This window comes from Stylophora pistillata, chromosome 9 (genome assembly GCF_964205215.1).
Source record: "Stylophora pistillata chromosome 9, jaStyPist1.2, whole genome shotgun sequence".
NCBI classification, from domain to species: domain Eukaryota; kingdom Metazoa; phylum Cnidaria; class Anthozoa; order Scleractinia; family Pocilloporidae; genus Stylophora; species Stylophora pistillata.
The window spans coordinates 22,655,080-22,677,175 of NC_142527.1; the positions used below are offsets into that span (position 1 = coordinate 22,655,080).

At 38.9% G+C, this 22,096-nt stretch overlaps 1 protein-coding gene across 7 annotated transcripts in view; it reads right to left on the bottom strand.

The window, feature by feature from the left end:
* Positions 1-936: 936 nt before the first annotated feature.
* Positions 937-22,096, bottom strand: part of LOC148723844 (protein inturned-like) — a 33,179-nt gene continuing 12,019 nt past the window's right edge. For 3 of the 7 annotated variants that reach the window (XM_088732125.1, XM_088732127.1, XM_088732128.1), the window contains 19 exons: positions 15,487-15,614; positions 12,988-13,520; positions 11,780-11,865; positions 11,117-11,323; positions 10,674-10,789; positions 9,914-10,003; positions 9,448-9,525; positions 8,886-9,051; positions 8,322-8,375; positions 7,858-7,920; positions 7,330-7,455; positions 6,998-7,102; positions 6,330-6,379; positions 5,795-5,896; positions 5,254-5,405; positions 4,579-4,780; positions 3,473-3,659; positions 3,084-3,229; positions 937-2,241 (listed from right to left, as the gene is read on the bottom strand). In XM_088732125.1, the coding sequence (XP_088588251.1) occupies positions 2,136-2,241; positions 3,084-3,229; positions 3,473-3,659; positions 4,579-4,780; positions 5,254-5,405; positions 5,795-5,896; positions 6,330-6,379; positions 6,998-7,102; positions 7,330-7,455; positions 7,858-7,920; positions 8,322-8,375; positions 8,886-9,051; positions 9,448-9,525; positions 9,914-10,003; positions 10,674-10,789; positions 11,117-11,323; positions 11,780-11,865; positions 12,988-13,520; positions 15,487-15,596 (2,679 nt within the window). In that variant the 5' untranslated portion in view covers positions 15,597-15,614 and the 3' untranslated portion in view covers positions 937-2,135. Of the gene's footprint in view, positions 2,242-3,083; positions 3,230-3,472; positions 3,660-4,578; positions 4,781-5,253; positions 5,406-5,794; positions 5,897-6,329; positions 6,380-6,997; positions 7,103-7,329; positions 7,456-7,857; positions 7,921-8,321; positions 8,376-8,885; positions 9,052-9,447; positions 9,526-9,913; positions 10,004-10,673; positions 10,790-11,116; positions 11,324-11,779; positions 11,866-12,987; positions 13,521-14,139; positions 14,475-15,486; positions 15,694-18,168; positions 18,465-22,096 lie in introns of those variants that run through there. The other 4 variants (XM_088732126.1, XM_088732124.1, XM_088732123.1 and 1 more) reach the window with 4 other exon arrangements.

Here is a 22,096-nt window from a genome sequence, read left to right on the forward strand (position 1 = left end):
CATTGTTCTCTCTTCCAAGTCCCGAGGGGGTAAAAAGTAATACACCTCTTCGCCAATCCTCTTGCTCTCGAGGTTGAGCTGTGCCGTACCTTTCCTTTATTGTTAAGTACTGGTTGTAGAACTCAAACGAACGGATGACAAGAAAAACAAAATATAGGCCTTTTGTAGATAGACCCTTTCTGATTGGATCAAAATTGTGGTAATTTGATTAGTTAATGCTGTTGTTTATTTTTCTTTGTTAGAATAAACAAATTTGTAAATGTTGGGAGAGAAAAAAAAACACACACTTACACGAGCTGTTATTTTTAAAAAAGTCAGAAGTATAAACAAAAATTATCATGCTTACCTTGCACCAGGCAATTATTAAGTTGTTTTGTTCACCCTTTAACCCCGAGAAGTGACAGGCATCTAATTTCTGCTTACAATATCATTCCTGAATCAAACTTTAAGGTCACGAGAACAAAGGAAATGATCACCAACTAAAGAAGCTCGACTGTACATCAAATTCTCCTTGTCAGCACATTTGGAAATGGAGAACAGTCTGGAGAATATGTGTAGTGATGTTGGGTGTAAAGGGGTTAGAAGCTCACTTGTTGTAGGCAACAATTGACATCTGTTCCCCTGAGGTATTTCAAATATATGTGTATTGAGACGGGCTCAGAAGTTGGGTACGAACTGACCCAAACTTAAGTATGAACAGACCCAAACTTGGATACGAATCGACTCAAACTTGGGTCTGAAAAGACTCATACTTGGGCCCGAAACAACTGCGTGTAAGTACGAAACGACGGGGTACGAAATAACCGTGGGTACGAAACGACTGGATACCGGGTCAGGAATGCACAGACCAGTCTCCCCTCAGAGTCACGTCACTGCGATCCAATATTTTACCGCAGGAAATGTTTGCAGCGAACATCTGGCTAAAGCCACTGCACATTTTCAACTCGTAAAAATGTTTTATTAAATAATGTACTTAGTCTTGGTTTTATAATTTCTATAAAAAATATCAACATTGTTGGGTACATATTGTTTCACTGTTTCCTTTTCCTTCAAATATACCTGCTAATCTTCAGGTCACTCCTTCCACCCTGTTCAAACTTTTCTCGTTTCCAGGACCTTTCGCGCAGGCTCACACACGTTACCATCCTAGGAAACAGCGGCAAAATGAGTGTGCATGCTCCGCTACTCGAGCCATATAAACTTTCAAGGCCACGATTCTTTTTCTGTAAACATAAGCTGACACTGGTTTTTTTCCACCGAGAAAACAAAGTTTTTCTCCAGGGGGTTTGTCTACAGACGAGGCGGCGACAAGAAACGCTTAATGCATTAACACGTGCTACGAACTTCGTAGCCATATGCTTCTGTGCTTCTTTAATCTCAACGAGTTCACACCTGTTACCAAAAAGTACCTTTTTTTGGTTGAGAGAGATATGTGACGGAGGAGGTTCGAGAGAAACTTTCCTGAAAACACTGGTTAAGGCTTATCCCCGCGAAATAAAAGCAAACAAGTTACAAGCATGCGCACTCATTTTGTCGTTGTGTCCCTTTCTGGCAAAGATTTTGACATGTGAAGATAAGTATTGTTTAATGCACAAAAAAACAAAAAAAGGACGCCATGGCAAACGGATAGACTAAATTTTGAATACCTATAGTTCAGGAGAATCACTTAGAAGTCATATGTCGGTCTTGTCTACATTTCAAAATCGATCGATCTTTCTAAAGGGACATTCCTGGCCAAAGATTTCCTTTGTCTCATTTTGAAACATCAATCAGTACTACAAACAACTTCCACGACAGAAGAACACTGAAAAAAAAAGACCAAAACAATAACCAACAACAACATAACAATCAACAACAGAAACAAAAAACACTGTAATAACTTTTCGAACGGTTACCATAAACAGTTTCTCGTCAATAACCATAACATTTAACATCAATTTATGACTTTTTTTGTTTCGTTTAACAATTCGCTTGCAATCCAACTTTCTTCTTGTGACTTTCAGACTCTGATTCCTCCAAAAGCTTCCTTTGATCCCCATTTTGTTGTGTCACTCTTGAACAGGACGATCATCAGCGTCAAGCTTACAAAGCAGGATATTTCCATTTGGTACTTAATCTGAGGCACATCTTTAAGGTCAAACACCGAAGCCTAATTTGAAGGCAAGCTCCACGGCACTTTGAGGCACAGACTGATGGTGGCACACGTACAACTCCTTTGGATGTTCCCCTGGAAAAAGGCGCCTAAAGAGCAGAGAGTCGTTCTTGTTATCTAACAGCCAAAAAGTATCAAAATAAGATGCTAATATATCACAAGAGGGCAATGCTTTTTCTCAAAAAAATCAATCAATCTATCGATCCATCAATCAATATTGACTAGCCAGTTAGCAGATCACATAATCACAGAGGAACTAACACTGCGGCGGATAAAGACCTACAGGTATGACGGACCGACTACAGTTATGAAAAACACTTCCTGGGGTCCTTTTGTAACCTGAAGAACTTCATTACCAAACATTATGTCTATCCTTAAAAACAAGGCGTGTTGAAATGTCAGTGGTTACATCAGGACGTATCTGAAGCGTAATTGGGAGGCGGCGTGGCCAAGTGGTTAGGGTGCTGGACTTGTAATCCGGTGTCCCGGGTTCAAATCCTCCACCCAGCCACTCAACAACAACAACAACAACAACAACAACAACTTTATTCACCCTTATTCTTGAGAAGATCAAATTAACATCAAATAAAAAAATTAAAACTAAGAGGGTGTTGGCTTCCTAAAATAACTAGAAGGTTAACAAGGCTAGGAAGCCAAATTACATAGAATGAATTACAATATTAGGGTCGGGACACACACACATGTACACACACACGCACTGGATTTGTTCTCGGTTGCTCCTAATTCAACTCCTCGGCTGCGCTCTGTAAATAGCCCACTGGTCTGCCTCCTGCCAGTGGGGATTTTGAAGCACTTAGTTAGTTTACATTGTGCCTGAAAAGTCCCTAAGGGGGAGCTTCAATTTACGTTTCTACTTATCCGTTCATAGAACAACTACTGGTCTCATATTTTGTCGGGTTTGTGAACTTACCCTATCACCCAATATTTTAGGACAGAAGGAACTTTCTTCTGTTCTGTGGGACTCTCTGGAGTCCTGTGAAAGAGTGCGCCATGTTCAACCACTCCCTGCATTCCAGAAGACGTGAATCGAGTACGGCTCCCGTCCTGTTTTAAACGCTGTAATTAAAACAAATAAACCTATTTCGATTGCGTTGTCTCTGGACGAGTAAGCTGATGAGAATTTTTAAGATACTTGACCTATTTGTGAGAATACAAGGGATTGAAAGGAAAAACTTTAAGCCTATCACCTCCGTGATTCTATAATTAGGGGGTTAATTTGTGACGTGGCTGAAGAAGAGAACAGTGTTTTTTGGTGTTCATTACACTGCTAGAACTTCAGTAAGGTGGTGTTCAACTCACCTGTTTGTAGTAGGGTGAAAACAGCCTACGAATGGACAGACATGTTTTGTGAAATGACTTCACCACCTCAGCATGTACTCCTCCATTTGGGAAGGACGTGTCTCCATCACTTGGACACACCACAATACCTTGGAATGAATCCCAGCTGACGAAATGAAACAGCGTGTTCTCTGCGCCACCGGTTAATCTGATAGAACAAGATTGACAAATAGGATAGGACAAATGAGAAATCTGATATAACAAGATTGACAAATCGGACTTCCGCGATGTTGTAATCACTCGTATGATTGCGGACTGAATTGGACTCCAATCAGTCCTATTACCATCAGAAATTACTTCTACCACAGAGAGTAGGAACTTAGTGATAAATGTGACTATATTTTTAATTCTGGAAACAGGCGAGATATTTCGGCGCACAGCGTCAATTTTTTTCTTGAGTACGGATTAGATTACAATGGGTGGAAAACGATGAACTTATCACGTGATGTTCAATGAGTGGGGAGACTCGCAACCCTTTCACCTTTCGATTACTAAGTTTAATTTCCTTCAAGCAATGTTGAAGCGTAATCGCACGCTTGAATGGATAAAACTCAGCACTGTTTTGGGTGACAAAATGTAAAGTGTCTCAATACTGAAGGGTCCCATTGAGGATCCCCTAAACAATTGAAAACAACTCTTATACTTTGAAAGAGACTTTGTCACAGTGGTTTGTGACTGTACAGCACAAGTTAGCTTCTGCCTAGAGGGTTCATTTGTAAATGGACATTTACACATCTCGTGTGAAGAATTTACCGTGTGAAGTATCCCTACCATTAAGGGTATTTTGGACACCAGTAGATTCACGGTCACGCGGTAGACACGAGGAAGTGACCTCACTAAGGTAACGTGCCATCTTAATGGGGTGTAATTTGGATATATCAACAAAGTTGAAATGATAAATTGGCCACCGTAACGTTTACAAAAGCTGACGTTTCGAGCGTTAGCCCTTAATGGAGTGTAGATGAGTCTTCCTGTACTAAGCTTTTCACTCCTTGATTTGAAGTACGTCTTCTGCTTCAAGAGTGCCTAAATTGACATATCTCTCCCTTTTTTCTATCAATACTTACTTGGCTGTTACTATCTGCGACAAATCAGGTATATTTTCTGGTAAACTCTTCCTAAACGTGCCCGCTGAATTAAGAGAGAACTGGGACCGGAATGATCTAAGTTTGCCTCTAGTCCCTAAGCTCCCCATGCTTCCGGAGCTGTCCGAACCTTTCCGACGGAGTGTCGAGGGGACGCTACCACTGTCGGAGGACTCGACTTCGTCTGTGAAGCAAATTCGAAAGTACTTATTAAATATGGACCATTGTAGCCAAGAAGGTAACTTATTCAAGAAAAGATTCCCTTCATCTAAGTAACAGAGCAGAAATATGTATATCAGGTGTCACTGAATGTCTCCTTGAACACTAATGAAACATTTTAATGCCGTTTAGGCAATGACGGGGAAATATTTGCATTTGCTGCGATAAGAGACATTCTTCTATTCCAAAGCTATCCTGATTTAAGAACAAGAGGAAGAAACGCAATCATTTGTACATATTTTCTTTCAAGTATGCAGCTAACTTGGTTTAAAAATCTATTTGCCAAATACATTTTTCCACATGGGCTAGGTACTCAATTTACCCACGTTCTCAGGGTACCTCATCACTTCTGGGGGGGGGGGGGGGGAATAAGAGAAGAACTGAGAATGAGGTTGGGTGCTACAAAGCAAATCACTGTCATATGTGACGTGATAGTACCTTGAAGCCTCAGGTTATCCACACTGTTGTGCTTTTTCTGAGCAGTTGGTGTGTCTGAGCCACCTGCGGTTGATGAGGTTTTCAACGAACAGGGCGGGTTAATCAGCAACATATCTGCAGAGGCTAGAGGAGGATTGCTTGCACTTCTCAACCTGTGAAATACACAAGCCAATGATATGTCATAAGCAATATTTTATAAACAAAATGCAGGGATTTAACCATTTGACCATTCTCAAACAGCTAAGTCCAAGCTCTGACCGTTCTTGGCCGTGTCCTCACTTCTATTTTTTGTGACAACAGACTTGGAAAATAATAGCCAACCCTGATTGTAAGCTGAATCCTCTAAGGCTGCGTTCTCACAAATTAAAACCACGTACCATTCAATATGAAGCCCTTCGCAATGACCCTCTTGTTATCCGATCAATTTTTTCCCCCCTGTTTTGCTTCAGTTAGAAACATATAAAAATACGGTTCGCTTCACTTTCATCCCTCCAACTAACACGTACAAATTTGCTAGCTACGCGCGAAGCCCTATCCTCACCTTGATTCACAGACGGAAGGAATGTCCAGGGCTTCTATTTGATGCAGCGCGTTCTTCACTTGATCTACATAGTAGGTGTCTGGGGGAGGATGACCCTCCGCTCTGAAGAGTATCAACAGAGAAAAAAAAAAGGTTCTTTTAAGTGTGAAGACGCCAAACTGCCTGATATAAAATAATTCACCTATAATCCATGCGTCTGTCCGACCATTCATTCATTTATTTCTTCAATTATTTTGATCAATTGCCGTGAAATTTTACTGTGGTAGACTAAACCACTCTCTAATGGAATATGAAGGTGGTAGACAATCTTGTTTAACCTATTCGTCAATTCTTGAGCGAAGCAATGAAGAGTGAGTGGAAGAAAGTACCTGCGTGAAATTAACTGAAAACACTCATACCAGCGGGGTCATGGAGCATTTACTTATATCGCTTTCACCCAGTTTCTTCTCCCACCACTTAAGTAGAATAGAAGCGGTGCTTGAAGTTAATAATGACGACACGAAATTTGAGAAAAAATTCACACAGGTGCACCTACCGCCTTGAAATGCCACCTGCCTCTAGCAGTACACACATAAGCCAGTGTTTCTAAAGAAAGAAAAAATATTAATGAAATGTTTTTCGTGGAGAGACATGGTTCAAAATTGTTGATGGTTTCACTCTCTTTAATTCTTTAAACCCTAACATCAGTATGCATATTCTTCATACTGTTCACTGTACATTCACGTACATTTACAAGGGTGCTAACCAGGAGAGCTCGTGCAACAATCCGGAGTTTCCTAAGGTGGTCTCTTATTATTAGTATTGTTATTATTATTATTATTATTATTATTATTATTATTATTATTATTATTATTATTTTTTTTTTTTTTAATTTTTTATTTTTTTTTTTTTTCAGGGGTGATACTGCAAGATGATAGTGTGCATGCAATTCCCCTTATCTTGGCAAACTAACCAAGGAGAAGCCACACAAAAAACCAGGGGGGACTAAGAGAGCTTTTTCAATCTCTCTTCCCCATTCTTCTAAGCAGCCCTGCCGCACTTTACCGGAAATCTCCTCTCTAGGGTCTTTTACCGCTCAAAAATCCCCCCCCCCCCAAAAAAAAAAAAAATAATACACCGCCAACTAGCTAAGCTGTATCAAGTTACGCATACAGGTTACTGATAATACACATCAGTTAATGACTGCACTTTCTGTTTCCTTACCATGCCTACGATGAGTAAAAAATATCTTGCAGTTGGTTCATAATATTCTTCTCCATCTCCCTTTTTGGTTTCAGGTCGCGGTCTTTGTCTTCGCGTCGGAAAAACCTTAAAACAAGACACATAAATAACGTGAGACACGAATGGTGCGTTTTAAAGTGTACTGCCCATTTTGAATAAATGCGCCCGACTCGTAATCGTTGAAAATTGGTTTGATCATAATCTCTAGACGCGGACAAATGTTTGAGATAGTGAGCAGCAGAAGACTTGTGAACACGGGTGACGTTCAAAAGATCATAGTGATACAGCGGAGGGATGTTTAAACATTACCATACCTCTCGCCAGATGACTAATTGACCAACTCTCTGCTCTGCACTCATGGCCAGTAAACAGTGGTATTTACAGTATAATACGATATCTTCTAAATCTTCTCTTGTTAAATGATTGGCTATTAAATATCCCTAGGAAAGAAGAGCCATTTTATCAATGAATAAAAGTAGCAGCAAGTTAAATTGGCGTAGAGAAGTTCACGTGTAACGTGACATGATGTCTAGCTTAGATGTGACATGACATGATGTCATGCGACATTCGATGTCACTTGACTTGAGGTGTGATATAACATGACATGACGTCAGGCGACATTAGATGTACTATGACATCAGGCTAGGTAATGTTGTGTGCCATTAGATGTACCATCTGATATGACACGATGTCAACAGCGCTTGACTATAAATGTAACAACATTACATTACATTTCACTGGAAGTGGAAGGTCAGTGTTTGTACAAATGGACTTGCCAAGGAGTAACATCTTCCCTAACATGATAATGAGACGTTCTATAAACATTTTTTCTGAAGCCCTACCTTATAAAATATGCTGGAGCCTAAAATTGTATATAATCTTCTAATTTGAAAAAACTCATCTGCCTAAAAAGGATAGCAAACAAGAAAACAAAACAAAAGAAAAAAAATATAAACAAAAAAAAAATAAGAATTGAATAACCATGAGAACTTCATGTCAAACTTGTTACAAGGCAGTGCATATCATGATAATCACAAATGTTATCTGATCTGTGTAAATGTGTGTACAGCTACAGCTATAGAAACTATTTGTATGGAATTCACAAAGACTTATTGTCATTTATAATTTTCACCAACTGAAGACAAATTGAAGAAATTGTTATTTTGTTATTTTTCTATACTTGCTTACAAACCATGAGTGTCATGAACATTAAGATAATTATTATATAGTTCTGTAGTATATAACAGAACAGACCACAATCCAGCATATTAATCATGTACAACAACTGAGTCAAGAGTGCACTTACAAATTCTCCATAATCTGCTGCTTCTAAGTCATTAAGACAGCAGTGTACATGAACCTGTGAAGAAATAACAATTGAACTTAAACAAAACTTTAGTCAAAGTGGAGATGTAGGATTTGACTTTTACAGGGGTTGTCACAGCTTTTGCAAGAAAGGGCAGTCAATTCTCAGAGGTATAATTTATCAGGAAACCAATTACTATTTGCTGTCTTTGACCTCCTTTGCATATTATGATGAGTAAGGTAAAGTGTAGTGTGGCAAACAAAAAGAGAGCTGCAGAAGGGACTGTTTACTTACTTCTTTTTTTCATAAGCTGTGATAAGACACAGCTTCAAGGCATACAAATTGAGTTTGCCCTAAAATATGCAATCTGGAATCAGCAATACACATTCAGAAACAGGAGTCAAGAAAAAGGAAGTTGTGACTTGATCTCAGTACATTTCTTTCTTGATTCACATAATTGTCCTCTTATTAGTTATAATCTCTACCATTTATCTGCTTATTGATTAAGAAAATTATTTAATAATTAAACCACTTGTCGTTATGGCTGAATGCAATTCCGCTTACCTCTGCTGCCAGAGGTAGGTTTAGCCACTGAACACCAGGTAAAAGGTCTGTCAGTTTATTTACACAATCCTTTTCACTAGCTCCTGGAGGCGTGGCAAGGGCTTTGTCAAATAAAAGAGAAAACAGATGGTCTACACGGACTTTGTTGAGCTTGTCACAAAATGCCCTGTGAAGAAAAGTCAAGTGAGTCAAAAATTATCACAATCTTGTACATGTTAAACATGAGTGAGCCACATGTACCTGTCAAGAGCTAAATTTGTCTTGTAGAACTAGATCCATATTACAAGTATAGGGAAGATAACATCCAATCAGCAGATTGATACACATGTATGCTCATCACGTTCTTTACTAGATAAAAGAATGATTGTGATGAACACCAAAAATTATGCTTCCAGGCCACAAAAAGCATCTCCTTAGCCTATCGGGAGCATTCAGTTGTCACTTAAAAAGGGGAAGTATGTTATGTATACTATTAAAAATTACATTTACAATATACACAGAGCACAATTACACCAGACAATCAAACTTTACCACAAAAGTAACAGATCATTGTATACATTACCTTTGCATTGATCCAAATGTAAGAGAGAGTATCTGTGTAACATCATTAACAACCTTCTGCAGTTGAACAAGAGGTACTCTGACAAAAAAAGAGATGGAATTAATATTTGAATCAGAAAACTTGGAAAATTAATACCTTGGGTCCACCCTTGGTCAAGAACCAACAGGTACAGAAGACTAAAAATAAATGCAATCTGCCTTACTCTTAAAAAATGTGTACAACAATTATTCATGTTTTTCAATGTTGACTAAAAGCATTCCCACCCTTTCAGCAGGCCCAAATCGAAGAAAAGAAATGAGTGAAAAAAGAGATGTTAGTGCAGAACTCAGGGAGTGAGGCACCCAAAAAGTAGCCACTAACATCAGTTTATTTTCACTGATTTTGTTTGACTCAAACAACAGACTTTGCCAAGAGCACAGATGGTGTTCATGGTCTATTTTGGAAACTATAAATTCAACAAACATACTTTTCCTCTGGCATAGCCACAACTAACACATCTCTGTCCAGTTTGGAATATACAACATGAACCAGCTTCTTGTCCAACACTAGGGTAGAGCTAAAGGCCGTAGATAACAGAATGAATTACTCTTAGACTACTTTAATCTTAGGAACTTAACTTTCTATTTAATTCTGGTCTTTACAAAAAAAAATGAAAACAAACAAACAAAAAAAAACACAAGAAGCCAAACACAATTCTATTTAACACAAAATTGTTTTCTTGTTCCTTTTGGGGAAGGATCTAATATATTACAAATGTGTATATGCCAACTCCTTATCTACATGTACATCAACAGGGGACTATATGTACACCCTTTATTGGTGCTCTTGTTGCAAACTAAATGTAATCATAACACATTAACATAATTTAACGACAAATACATGTACACAGTGACAAGTATGTTTCACAGAACACAATATTATAGGAGTTAAAATTTAGGACAAATACAGCATGAAATAAATGTTTTAATCTGTTTTTAAAGATTGGAACAGTCAGCATACATCAAACATAATTCTTCTTAGTGTCAGCTTTCAATTCTTACTAACGATATTAGTTTAGAGAATTTGGCATTAGATCAACCAATAATCCCTTCATTGATATTTCTCTTTATTCTCCTCATTTGTGTGCTTGATGATGTATTGATACGGTAAGGAGAAGTTCTGTCTTGGTCACTCATAGCAGTGAAAGGGTTGAGTGACACACACTACAACAAATCAGTGCTGAGTACCTGTTTGCCGTACTGCCTGTCACAGATGACATCAAATCACTCAAAGTCAAGAACATTCCCCTCAGTCCAACCAATTTGGTGGCTGCCTCTGTTTTAGGATACTGGTATAGTATGTCCTATATTTATTAAACAAACAAGCAAGTGAATAGACGGATGAGATCAGTGGATTTACTCATAATGGTGACCTGTTCCGTTGCTTTTCTCAACATCATATCACGACAAAGGAATAAAACCAATCAGAATACAGAATAGCTGTTGCATATTTGATGGTATTTTAGCAAATCTCTCCTACAGTACGCTATGATCTTTGAATCAGTGCATTGAAGCAAGCAGAGCTATTTTCAATTTCTTTGAAGTGCTTGACACACACAAAAAAAATAGTCACATTTTCTGAACTGTAATCAAAGACAAACCTAGAAAAGATACACAGTCATACACTGTACCTTATCAGGTTCACTATCATCTTCACTAGAAGTGATGGTTAAATACAAAGCCACATGAGGGATGTTTCTAAGGTTTGGTTTGGATGCCAGGGGTGCTTCTCCACTGATTAACTTCACAAGATGGCTGTCATTCTTTGGCGGGGTACTCTGATGAATGATTGGAGATGCTATCTTTGGTTGAATTGCTCTTTGAATGGTAAGAGTGATCTAAGAGGTGAAATTTGTAAAAAACATTAACTTTGTAAAACATTTCTCCAGATGAGAATTCATTTTGTACATAAAGTTCTAGGAATGAGAGAGTTAACAAAGTTGATTCTGTACAACTGAGTGAAAAATGAGCTTTGGATTGGTACAAGCCTGCACAGTAAGAACTTAAAACTATTTTCCCCCCAATCTTTATATACAAAAACAGCATTAGGATAACAAAAATTTGTCATAAAAGTTCACAGCTATACGTGTCAAAGAAGTATTATGGTTCAATTTTCATACATGTATTGGTGGAAAAAACTGTTCCAATCAGCTGAAGTTTGATTTTGTATGTCTCCAATTAGTTACAAAAATCTGATCTTAAAAAGGAAAAGAGAATCAAACTGGTTTAAAAAATTCTAAACCAAGGGAAAATTTGAAACACTAACTAGAAGTGGAAAAAATTATATGCCTCACCTCCATTGGTCCAGTGATGGCAGCAAGAATTGTATGAACATTACTTGAATTAAGATCCAATTTGTTTAATGACAGCAGCACATCTCCTGGAAACAAACAAATGAAAGATTTTGTAAGTTGATTATACCTGGAGATGAAAAAGACAAACATTATGTGAAAATACATATGATGCACGATCCTCGCAGTAGAGAGCGCTATTTATGCAATAGAGAAAATCAGACCTGAAAAAAATCAGGCCTGTACAGGATTCGAACCACTGACCTCTGCGATACTAGTGCAGGCTCTACCAATTGGGCTAACAAGCCAACTGGGAACAGGCCGTTAAGTTGATTCGTAATAAACCCATGACGATAAATCAGATACAATGAATATATGAAGTTCATATATTTTGAACTGCGGTTGTAGATACGTATGATGCACGATCCTCGCAGTATCTACAACCGCAGTTCAAAATATATGAACTTCATATATTCATTGTATCTGATTATGTGGAAATATTGTTTTAATGATCAGTGATGACATCAAGGCTTCCTTCCACATGATACATTGTACATACTATGTACGTATGATGCACGATCCTCGCAGTTGAGAGCGCTATGTATCTAAAACTGCAGTTCAAAATACTATGTACAACTGTTCTCTTGTCATCATTTGTTCTGAGGATAGACAGAGTAACACAGGATGCTTGTGTGTGTGGATACACAAAATAACTTATAGTGTCCACAGGGTCATTGATTTAATTAGTTAAAAGTGTTATCCATACTTTGATTAACTTGGGTATAATACTTTAAGAGGACATGTTATGCCCAAGTTTGAAAAATAAGAGCTTTGAGCCGAAGAACTTGTGTCAGTACATTGTATTGATGTTTGCTGGCTGACTCATTCAGCCAATTCAATATCATTGAAACATGAATGCTATTGTTTAACCCTAAAACTTCCAAGATCTGATTGTTAATTCTCCACTCTAGCTGCTACACATTTTCTTGTAAATTATTTATCAAAATTTGGTGCTAGATTAAGATAATAACTAATACTTGTTAAGTTTGAGTATTTTCATTACCTGTTTGCAAGATTATGTATGGATATTAAAGGGAGAAGTTACATGTCAATCACTTCTGGGAGTGAAAGTTAAGATGAGTGTATTTGATTGTTAAACACCTGTGCTGAATGACTGCTGCCACGCATGACAGTTCCATACAATACCATACCTATTCTAAGATCCCCGCTTCGCAACGCCGGTCCATCAGGAACAAACCCTTTGATGTAGAGCCTGGACCCTGAGTAACTGTCATTTTGCGCCATCTTGCCAGATTTATCTCTCCCAGGAATAATTCCAAGTAGAGTCTCCAAGTCATTTTTAAGTCCAGAATGGACTTTACGAGGGGAAACAATTAGTTGGACTTCTCTCTTGAAAAATCTACCAACCACTTTGCTTCCATCTAAGAGACCATCTACAGGCCCACGAGTTACAGCATTTGAGTTTTTAAGGTTCCTCTCATTGTTGCCCTTGTCGTCTAATCTGTCTCGTTTCAATCCTGGAATGATTTTCTTCACCGAGCTTAAACTCCGAAGCGTTGATTTGCTCTTGTCTTTCTCTCTATCTCCTTGTGTCTCGGTCTCTGAAACGTTCAATCGTTCCAGTGCGTCCAACATGTCGCTTGGAGAAGGTTCGTTGAACGGTTCGATGTAAAACACATCACCTTTCTCTTTGATATGACTTGCCCACGGCGGTTCCTCGTATCTGAAATATGCGAATGACCGTAAGGGAAGTGAACAAGCGATTATTATGTGAACCCCAAATCTACATAAATTTCACGCTAATGCCATGAAACAAGTTAAGAGATCGTTATCGAGAGTTATAAACGCCTTTTTGTTTGCACACTTGAAATTTTGGCTGTTCATTTCGTTGCTAAAAAACGAAAAAGTGCAACTGGACAAAGTAACAGATTCCTTCACACCGTTAAATCGTAAAATTTTAGTATATGGCTACCAAATGTATTCCTGGTCCGATATATTTTGAAACCAGACGATATTGATGATGGGTTTTTAAATAATGAAACAAATAATCAACAGCGCGTGGACAAATTATACCAAAAATAGAAATCGACACCAAGATTTTGGAGGCCGTTCCGAAGCGATCGTGATAGTAAACATAACATTGGACTTGGCCGGGAAATAGCCATTTTAAAGATATTCTTCTCATGAAAACATCATTCATTATGAAACTCTAACAAGGCAGGTGATAAAGACATTAAATACTTTAACACATTATAATTAACGCCAGAGGCAGAGGGCAAACTCACGGCATGGCATAATAGTTTACAAATGCGAGACCAAATATTTCTGTAATTCGCTCTTACAGTGTGCCCGACCAGTTGTCGTCGTTTCGTAGACGAACGTCTTGTCTCGAGCAATGTTCACATTCTTCCTCCGAAGATTCATCTTCGTATCTGCCGTAATCATGGTGACGGCCAACGTACATATTTCATCCACAAGCTCCAAATTCCTTCATGTTGTCTCGTTCCATAATAACAAATCGTCCGCCATATTTCAAACGAAAACGACCGACCGCCTGCCGGGACACACCGACAAGTATTCCGCTGTCCGAACGTTTAATCGGAAAATTAGAACAGTGTTCGGTTACATGGAATAGAGTATAGTTTCACTTCCTATGGACAACGAATATTGACTTGCTGTTATACGATAATTCCCTTTGCACGTAGAAACTGATGGAAATTTTTTTGAATGAGAAAAGGAAATTACGCCCTCGTAGTCAAACAAAGAGTACAACTGGCGCTAAACCCGTCATTTTGATAGTAAATCCACACAACCTTTTTGTTCCGGAAATGCCATTGTTCACGCAACCGGAAGTGGTTGAACCGTTGTGAACTTCGAGGACCGAATATCTCTTTTTTGTAGTAGAAAGAGAAGAAATCGAGTCTATTGTCATTCCATATTTATTCATTTCGTTTGCTCGACCACTAAAGAGCCCGTTGAGAGAAAAACAGGTTACCGAAAAACGTTTTGTGCCAGTTACGAGATACTGACGTAGTTTTTAAAAAATCTTGTACCAGGTTTTTCACGTGCTCGAGATGTGTTAGGTCCTATGCATATGTTAACATCTAAGTCTCACCTGTGAAAATCCTCGTGTTGTCAAAATATGACTTTTATCGGAAAAAAAATTCACTTAACGCGGTAGAGGTTAATTGAAGACATTGATTTCGAGGTGTTGTCTTTTGTGTTAGTTGTCTTTGTCCACCTCAAAAACAACACACCCGTGACAATATGTCAGAGAAAACACAATACCACGCCTGATCTGGTGAAAGAGGGCTCAATTGCGGAATGAAGAACATTCAACTACAAAACAATTCTTGTTTTAAAAGCAAACAACCCGCTATTGAGGAGTTTGTCAAACTTACGACGTTTGGAGCTCTACTGTAAATAATGTTATGCAACTTTTTTAGTCACGTCGCATGTTTCATCCAAATTGGGAGGGTTAGAGGATGTGGATGGCTGGTTTGTTAATTTTATTCCAAAATCGTGGCTTGAAACTAAACTTTCTTTGTGCATTAGTTCAGAGAATCTGGTTTTACATCGCGCCAACATCCAGCTAATGCTTTTGTCTCAATTCTCCGTATCACTTGAGAAGTTCCGTGTTAATTACGGCAGGTAGTTAAAGCGATGCAAGAGGCGAAAGGACACGTTACCTGACTCGTGTTGTTAGTCCCTGTTTGGATCTCTTTCGTTTTCTTCTCCGTTTCTGCGGTGGCCATCTCGACAGGGTGGACGGGGAGGATCTCAATGGTTCAGTATGCATCTACTCGGCAGGAATAGTCTGCATCAAATATAAAAGAAATATCCAGTCAACAGAGAATAAGAACCCTCCCTCACCTCTGTCTTAGTCCCTCCTCTTTCACGCTCTCTTTGCGCAATTCAATCGCTGCAACCAGAGAGCAAATACCTACCACGAAATTTTGGCTCAAACGTTCCCTGCAACTTGCAACCCTCAAAGCTCTCATACTCGTTCTGATCAGAAATCTATCGCTCTCTTAAGACTTGACCTCTAAAACATGGTATGTATCTAAGCAAAGCCTGAAGAGACCTTCGATCACTGTCACAGATTTTATCAAATCTGTTTTCTTTCCTCTTCACGATTTCTTTGAGTATAATGGCTTTTTTTCAATGGCTACTTGATTCCGTCACCAACAAGGATTTCATATTGTTCAGTCTCATTCTGCGTTAATTCATTTATTCTAGCAATTACGCAGCTCGTGCAATCTTGAGCAGACATCGTGTTTCATGTCTTAACATTTGAAAAGTTTCTGTGGGATCAAGATTCAAAGCAAAATGGAAACGTTCGAGGGTTCCGTTCACTCAATGCACACGGATGAACATGAAACCTCCAAACGTCTTGCGTCTACACTGGCAATCGGTTACTACGAGGTCGAACTATGATTTAAAACCGTCCAATCTACAGTGGTTTCCTCTAAGCAATCACAGAATATGGGGTAATTTTCGTGCACGTCAAAATAATTCTAAGATATACGAAAGAAAAAGACATTGCATAGTTCATAGAATGCCCGCCTCTTGCGCAAACCTGTAAGAGGGGCCTGTGGAGTTGAAATAGCAACCGGGATTCGCCTTTTGTAGGAAATTGAACTTTGGGCCACCAGGACTGAGAGTCACAAATCAAAAAACAAAAAATTTAAAACGGGTCTAGAATTTAGGAAAAATATAGGTTGGAAGTGGGATTCCCGCCCTAAGTAGCTTGCGTAACAACTGGTTTCTTTGGGTGCTCGATGAGAGTGAAGGCGGCGTAGTTGTAAAAACGATAGGCCTGGCTTCGAAAGAGGGTGAAGAGGGGAAACCACTTCCACTTCCATCCCTGTGTTCTGTCAAAAGCCTCTGGTGGCCTTGTTTCATGGCCCCCTCTGCACGACGCTACAAAGTACAAAGCGCTCTCGTGTAAACCCGCTAACCAAGCTTTCAGTGGACCCTTAGATACGAAATACACCAATTCGCGATCGAGTTTATCGTATTTCATTAAACACCACGGGTAGGCAAGGAGCCTCTGTAATCTTTAGAAGACGTTTCTGGTATTATTCATGAATAGACAAGCATTTCATCGACGGACGGAACTAGCGTACAGCATGGGAGCGGGGGATGTGATATTTCCTTTGAATTCTATCACGCTTACCAAGAGATTGCAACTAACTTCCTTAGCCTAGAAAACCCACCGCTGCGTGGAGGTTGTTGTGGTTTCTTTTTTCTAGTTTGGAAGCGAAAAATAAAAATATAGGGCTATGATGACACCCACGATCCATTTTCAGCATTCATCCCGTAAAACTCAAATATTTCGATTCATCGGATTTTCTTTCTGTTGATGTCCGGTTTTGAAAAACTACTAAAGAATCAATCTATTAATGATGCAAGCTCAGCGGTGAGAAAATGATCCTCTTCTTCGTTAGTTTAAAGTCTGGAGCTTTTTAAATGTCTTCTCTATCTGTCCTTGCGGTTTACTGCTACCTGTTTAATCTCAGCTTGTGAAGGGTGGCCTTCAACATTTCACGCGCGAATTACGCACAAGTGGATAGCCCGCGAAATATGTTGACGCAGGTCATTCTTAATGGTACTCTTCTGCTTGCACAGGTCTCTCTTCTCGAGTTTTCCTCGCTCTCGGCTGAAAAAACCTAAAGAAAAAATGGCGCAAGTGTAGTTTTCTAGTTGTGCACCCTATGAAGATCCTTCTAACGACTTCTTAATAAGCAATTTACACCATTACTGCGCGAAGAGGATTTCCGTTCTCGAATTACATTCCGCTGGCATGCGAGGAATTTGCCTCTGAGCTTATCGGAGTCAAAACTGGACTATTGACTTCAAGAATAATTCGAAACGAGATCATCACGCGACCGATAGAAGATAAAATCTCCCTTATTATGGACGGTATGGCTGTACGTATTTTCTGGCCGTAAAACCGACACCGTTTCCCAAGGACATCGTCAGAATTAAGAATACTTTAAAAACGAAAGGTCTTTGTTTCCTTTCGACACAAAATTACAGCTGTTATCATTAAGACGATTTGGTTGAAATTTGAATGATTAAATGTTAGAATTAAGAAATTGAGGAGTCGTTTTCTGTCGTGGTACGATTTGGCAAGTTTGAAAGAACAGCCGCTTGGCGGAAAAAGCGGAAAACAAATAGCAACGATTATTTAAGGGAGATCTGACTTCTCCAGTATCTCCCGTTGATACAAACGTTCAAACATATGTAATTGTCTACAGCTATGAAACAGTTGTTAGGTTGATTGTCATCACGTATAGGGTTTTGAAAAGCGACAAATAACTATAACTGGCCTTAGGACCTCACAGACAATCGCCAACACAAAATACCTCATACACCAACTTCCCTCCAGTATACACCCTGGAACTCTTTTGTCGCTAGTATGTAATCGGTCGACTGTTGGATGGCTCCATATACTAAGCTTCGATTGAAGTCTTAAGCTTCAAGTGCCGCACTGAAGATAACACACGATTTACCATGCCTGTATTTTAACAAGGTGAAGAATCGAACCCCCCACTTGAAGCTGTCATTTTCGTCGCTCGATCGATAAACGTGTTCGCAAGGTACAGTGTAAACATTGGGTAACTGTAGACTTCTTAAGATAACACAGCACACGTCATTAATTTATCATTTCCGGAGGGAAACTAGGTATTAAATGCTTTTAATTGTGAAGGGCCGGCATTAGAGAACAATTCAGGTTTTGGAACGTGCAGGTGGAGAGGACGAATATTTCGCCAAGATTTGTTTCCGTTTAGCCTTATGATCATTTATCAAGTAGCATTTAGCTGGTTTTGAAGAGACTCAGATCATCGCAATGGCGAGAGTTTTCTTTAGAATAATTTAGGATACAGAAGCCGGCTTTTCAAGCGCCTTTAACGTATATTGTGTGTAGTGTGCGCTGTAAGGTACTCATAACTCTTAGCTGAGGCCTGTTCGATTGTGGTAACCAAAGACGGTCGCCTATTTTACGTGTTTATACCTGTTCTAAAGCTTTTGTAACATAGATGTTATGGGAGGGTCAAGATTACGTGAGAGTGAATAACGAGTTATTCCTTCTAATCGGAAAAGATTCCAGTGAAATAACAGAAAATAAATCGTCATGCTTTTTTAGGGCGTTAGTCCGTTCCTTTGCAGTAAAAGAGTGATTTCGTAGGTTACTCAGAAAAAATGAAGTTTATCCTCATCGGCGATAAGTCAGCATCGTTGATAACTCAGCGTAGCCCTTTTACAGATACCGTAATTTTAAATAGTCTCCACTGCAGTTGCATGTGATATCGAATGAGCCATCACATAAATGACCCTTGGTATTGCCCCAGTCTGCGTCTGACAAGAGACCTTTATCACTACCGAAAATCTGCCATAATAAAATTTCAATAAATGAACTCAAGCTCTGGCGACAATAAAAGCTTTTAAGAAGCATTCAATTCGAGATAAGAAGAGAGCAAAGAATCAGGCATGTTTTGTTTCAAAGCCAGCTTCACACAGTACCTAGAAACTTGACTAAAAGTGAACAAAAGCTTGCAATCTACAGTTCTTCTTCAACGAAGACTCGTTTACAGTGATAGTGTGACCCACGTTGTAAAAATGACAAAACTATGTATATTTTGTGACGATGTAATCTCCAGGGTATCGCTCTCCTCGCCATAATCATTTAATTTTTAGACATAACTCTTCCATTCTTTGTATTCAGTTTCATGCCTTGTCGGAAGTTCTTACGAAGCACACGTACCTACGGTTCGCCTATCCAGATTTTTCATATTTGTTTAGAAATTCGAAAGAGACTTTGACATTCAAAATGACATTTAGGACATTAATAATAGTCAAACTTTAAAAATACCATTCTTAACTCTTACACCCTAATGCTAATATAAATCAGGTCTCCATACTGATCTCTACAGATTTTCTGTGTTACCGACAAAAACAACTTTTCTATCAGACAGAAGTTTTGTTAGTTGATGACCCTAACCCATGTTTGATTTAGCGGTGGTATTGTCAGGAGAAATTACAAGCTAGTCACTCATAAAGGCTGAAATTATCCAACGTCTCTCTTACTGCAGGTATTAAAGAGTTGATCTACGGTATCACATTTTCCCAACACTGCTTTCAGGGTTACTGTCAATAACATAAAAAAAAAACCCTCTTTACTCCTGAGCTTGCAAAGTATTGTAAAGTAATTTCCTGTGTCCATTTGCTGGCATTATTCAAATTGCGGTCTCGAATGACGCTAATGGAGTGAAGCATGCCCCCTTAAAAGTTCCTTTGTTATAAAAATAGATGGCCAGGGCCAGTTTTGAAGGTTAATTAGCTACGGTCAGTCTAGAGATACCGTTTGTAATCAGGCAACACACGATAAACCCACCATCCACAAACAAAGAATGATAACTATGTCTGTGATATTTAGAATAAACTGTGCTGCCTCATTGCTTTTAAGTCTCTGTCAAGACCTACCAGGGTAACTTTAAGACTCGCTGCGATAAACCCACCATCTGCAATTTAACCTTTAACCGGCCTTAACAAATTTAGGCCAAACAAAGAATAATAACTATGTCTGTGATATTTAGAATAAACTGTGCTGCCTCGCCGCTTTCAAGTCTCTGTCAAGACCTACCAGGGAAGCTTCAAGACCCTTCAAGACTCACTGAAACTCACAAATCTACAGGGCTAATGACCGACTGAATTCTATAATGAGGAGATTTGACCGCGTGATCTTCACCTCACATAATAATTTTTCATTGTGGACAGATACATACATACCGCACAAACTTTAGAAAGGAATTACTGTCAGCAAGTGAAAAATCACTTGGTCAAAAGACCAATTCCTGAAGAAAAGCTAATCGTCAATCAAAATGTAGGGAACAAAAATGATACAGTTAGTACAAGTGTAAGCACAGGATTAGAAGAAGAAACTTTACGCATCCCGTCAGTTTCCGAAGACATTCAATACGGTGGGCCCAGGAAAATTATGCAACTGTAGGAATGATGTCATTTTTCTTTAAAGAACTTGCCGACCAATCTCTCTGCTACTATTTTTTTCCCGGTAACTTAACTATCGAAACAATACGAAAGGATTTACCATGTTGACTTTCGTGAGAATCCACGATCTATCATTTTGTCTTTAATAATATCTTGATCATTTCAACGCTCCCCGGCGGTGGTCACCCTCCCGTGAACACGATTTCCCCTTGCCCCCCCCCCCCCCCTTCTTCATGTACATGTTCTGACTCAGTGAGGATCTACATGTATATCCTGAAGCGAAAAAATAGTATACATTAAAAAAAAAATGTAAAAATCGACTAGTTTCGACTTTGGATTCATTTTGGTTAGAGTCCGAATAAGCCATCTCTTCATGCAGCAACTCTTTGTTTTTCCAGTTTACGGTGCAGAACGAAGCATGTCATAGTGGTCGAGAAGATAGCGTGATAAGATAACGTGACGAGAAATCTGCGGTAACTCACTCACGAAACGGAAAACCTATCTTACTGCAATCTTTCAAAGCTGGACCTCCGCCCGCTAGAAAGCAATAATGTCGACCTTTTATTGTCTCAAGGTTTTTTGGACAGGCAAGAATAAACAGTAAAGTTAAAAAAAAAATTGTTACCTTACTTCTTTGGAGGAAATCCTAACCGAAGGGAAAATTAGTAGAAAGATAACATCTAATCAGGAAGGACACCCAGACCATTAAAAGTTTTAGAAAGCTAATGAAAACCATTTAGCAACTTACCCCATGTTATATCGAGTATATCTACCTTTCACAGTAGAGCAGAATCTCTCAGCCACAATCTATCCCCTTTAGGAATACGACTTACCTTTCGCACCTAAGCGTTCGATGGTTGTTATTATCGATCATGCAGAGCAGATTCGTAATCATGCCAAAAAAGTACATCTTAGCTGTAATTGGATTTCCCTGTGGTTTGTAGCAAAACAGTAGGCTAATCTGTTAATCTTGGGATGAGACTGACGAATCTCACACGAAGATTGTTTGAGGGCGGAGTCATCAGTATCGATTGAAAACAACATCTCACTGAATTTATAGACTGTCTCCCCTTGGCATATCCAGACTGAGCGATAAATATGAGACAATATTCCCCTTTGAAATTATTAAAGTAACTCTGCAGGTTAATTTGGATTGACGGGAACTTCAAATCCAAATGAAACCTTTCACAAAGAAACATAAGCTTGTCAATTATGACTAAGCATAGCTTTCTTTCCATAACAATCCGTATAGATTTTCGTACATCGTTACGTAATGCCCGTGAA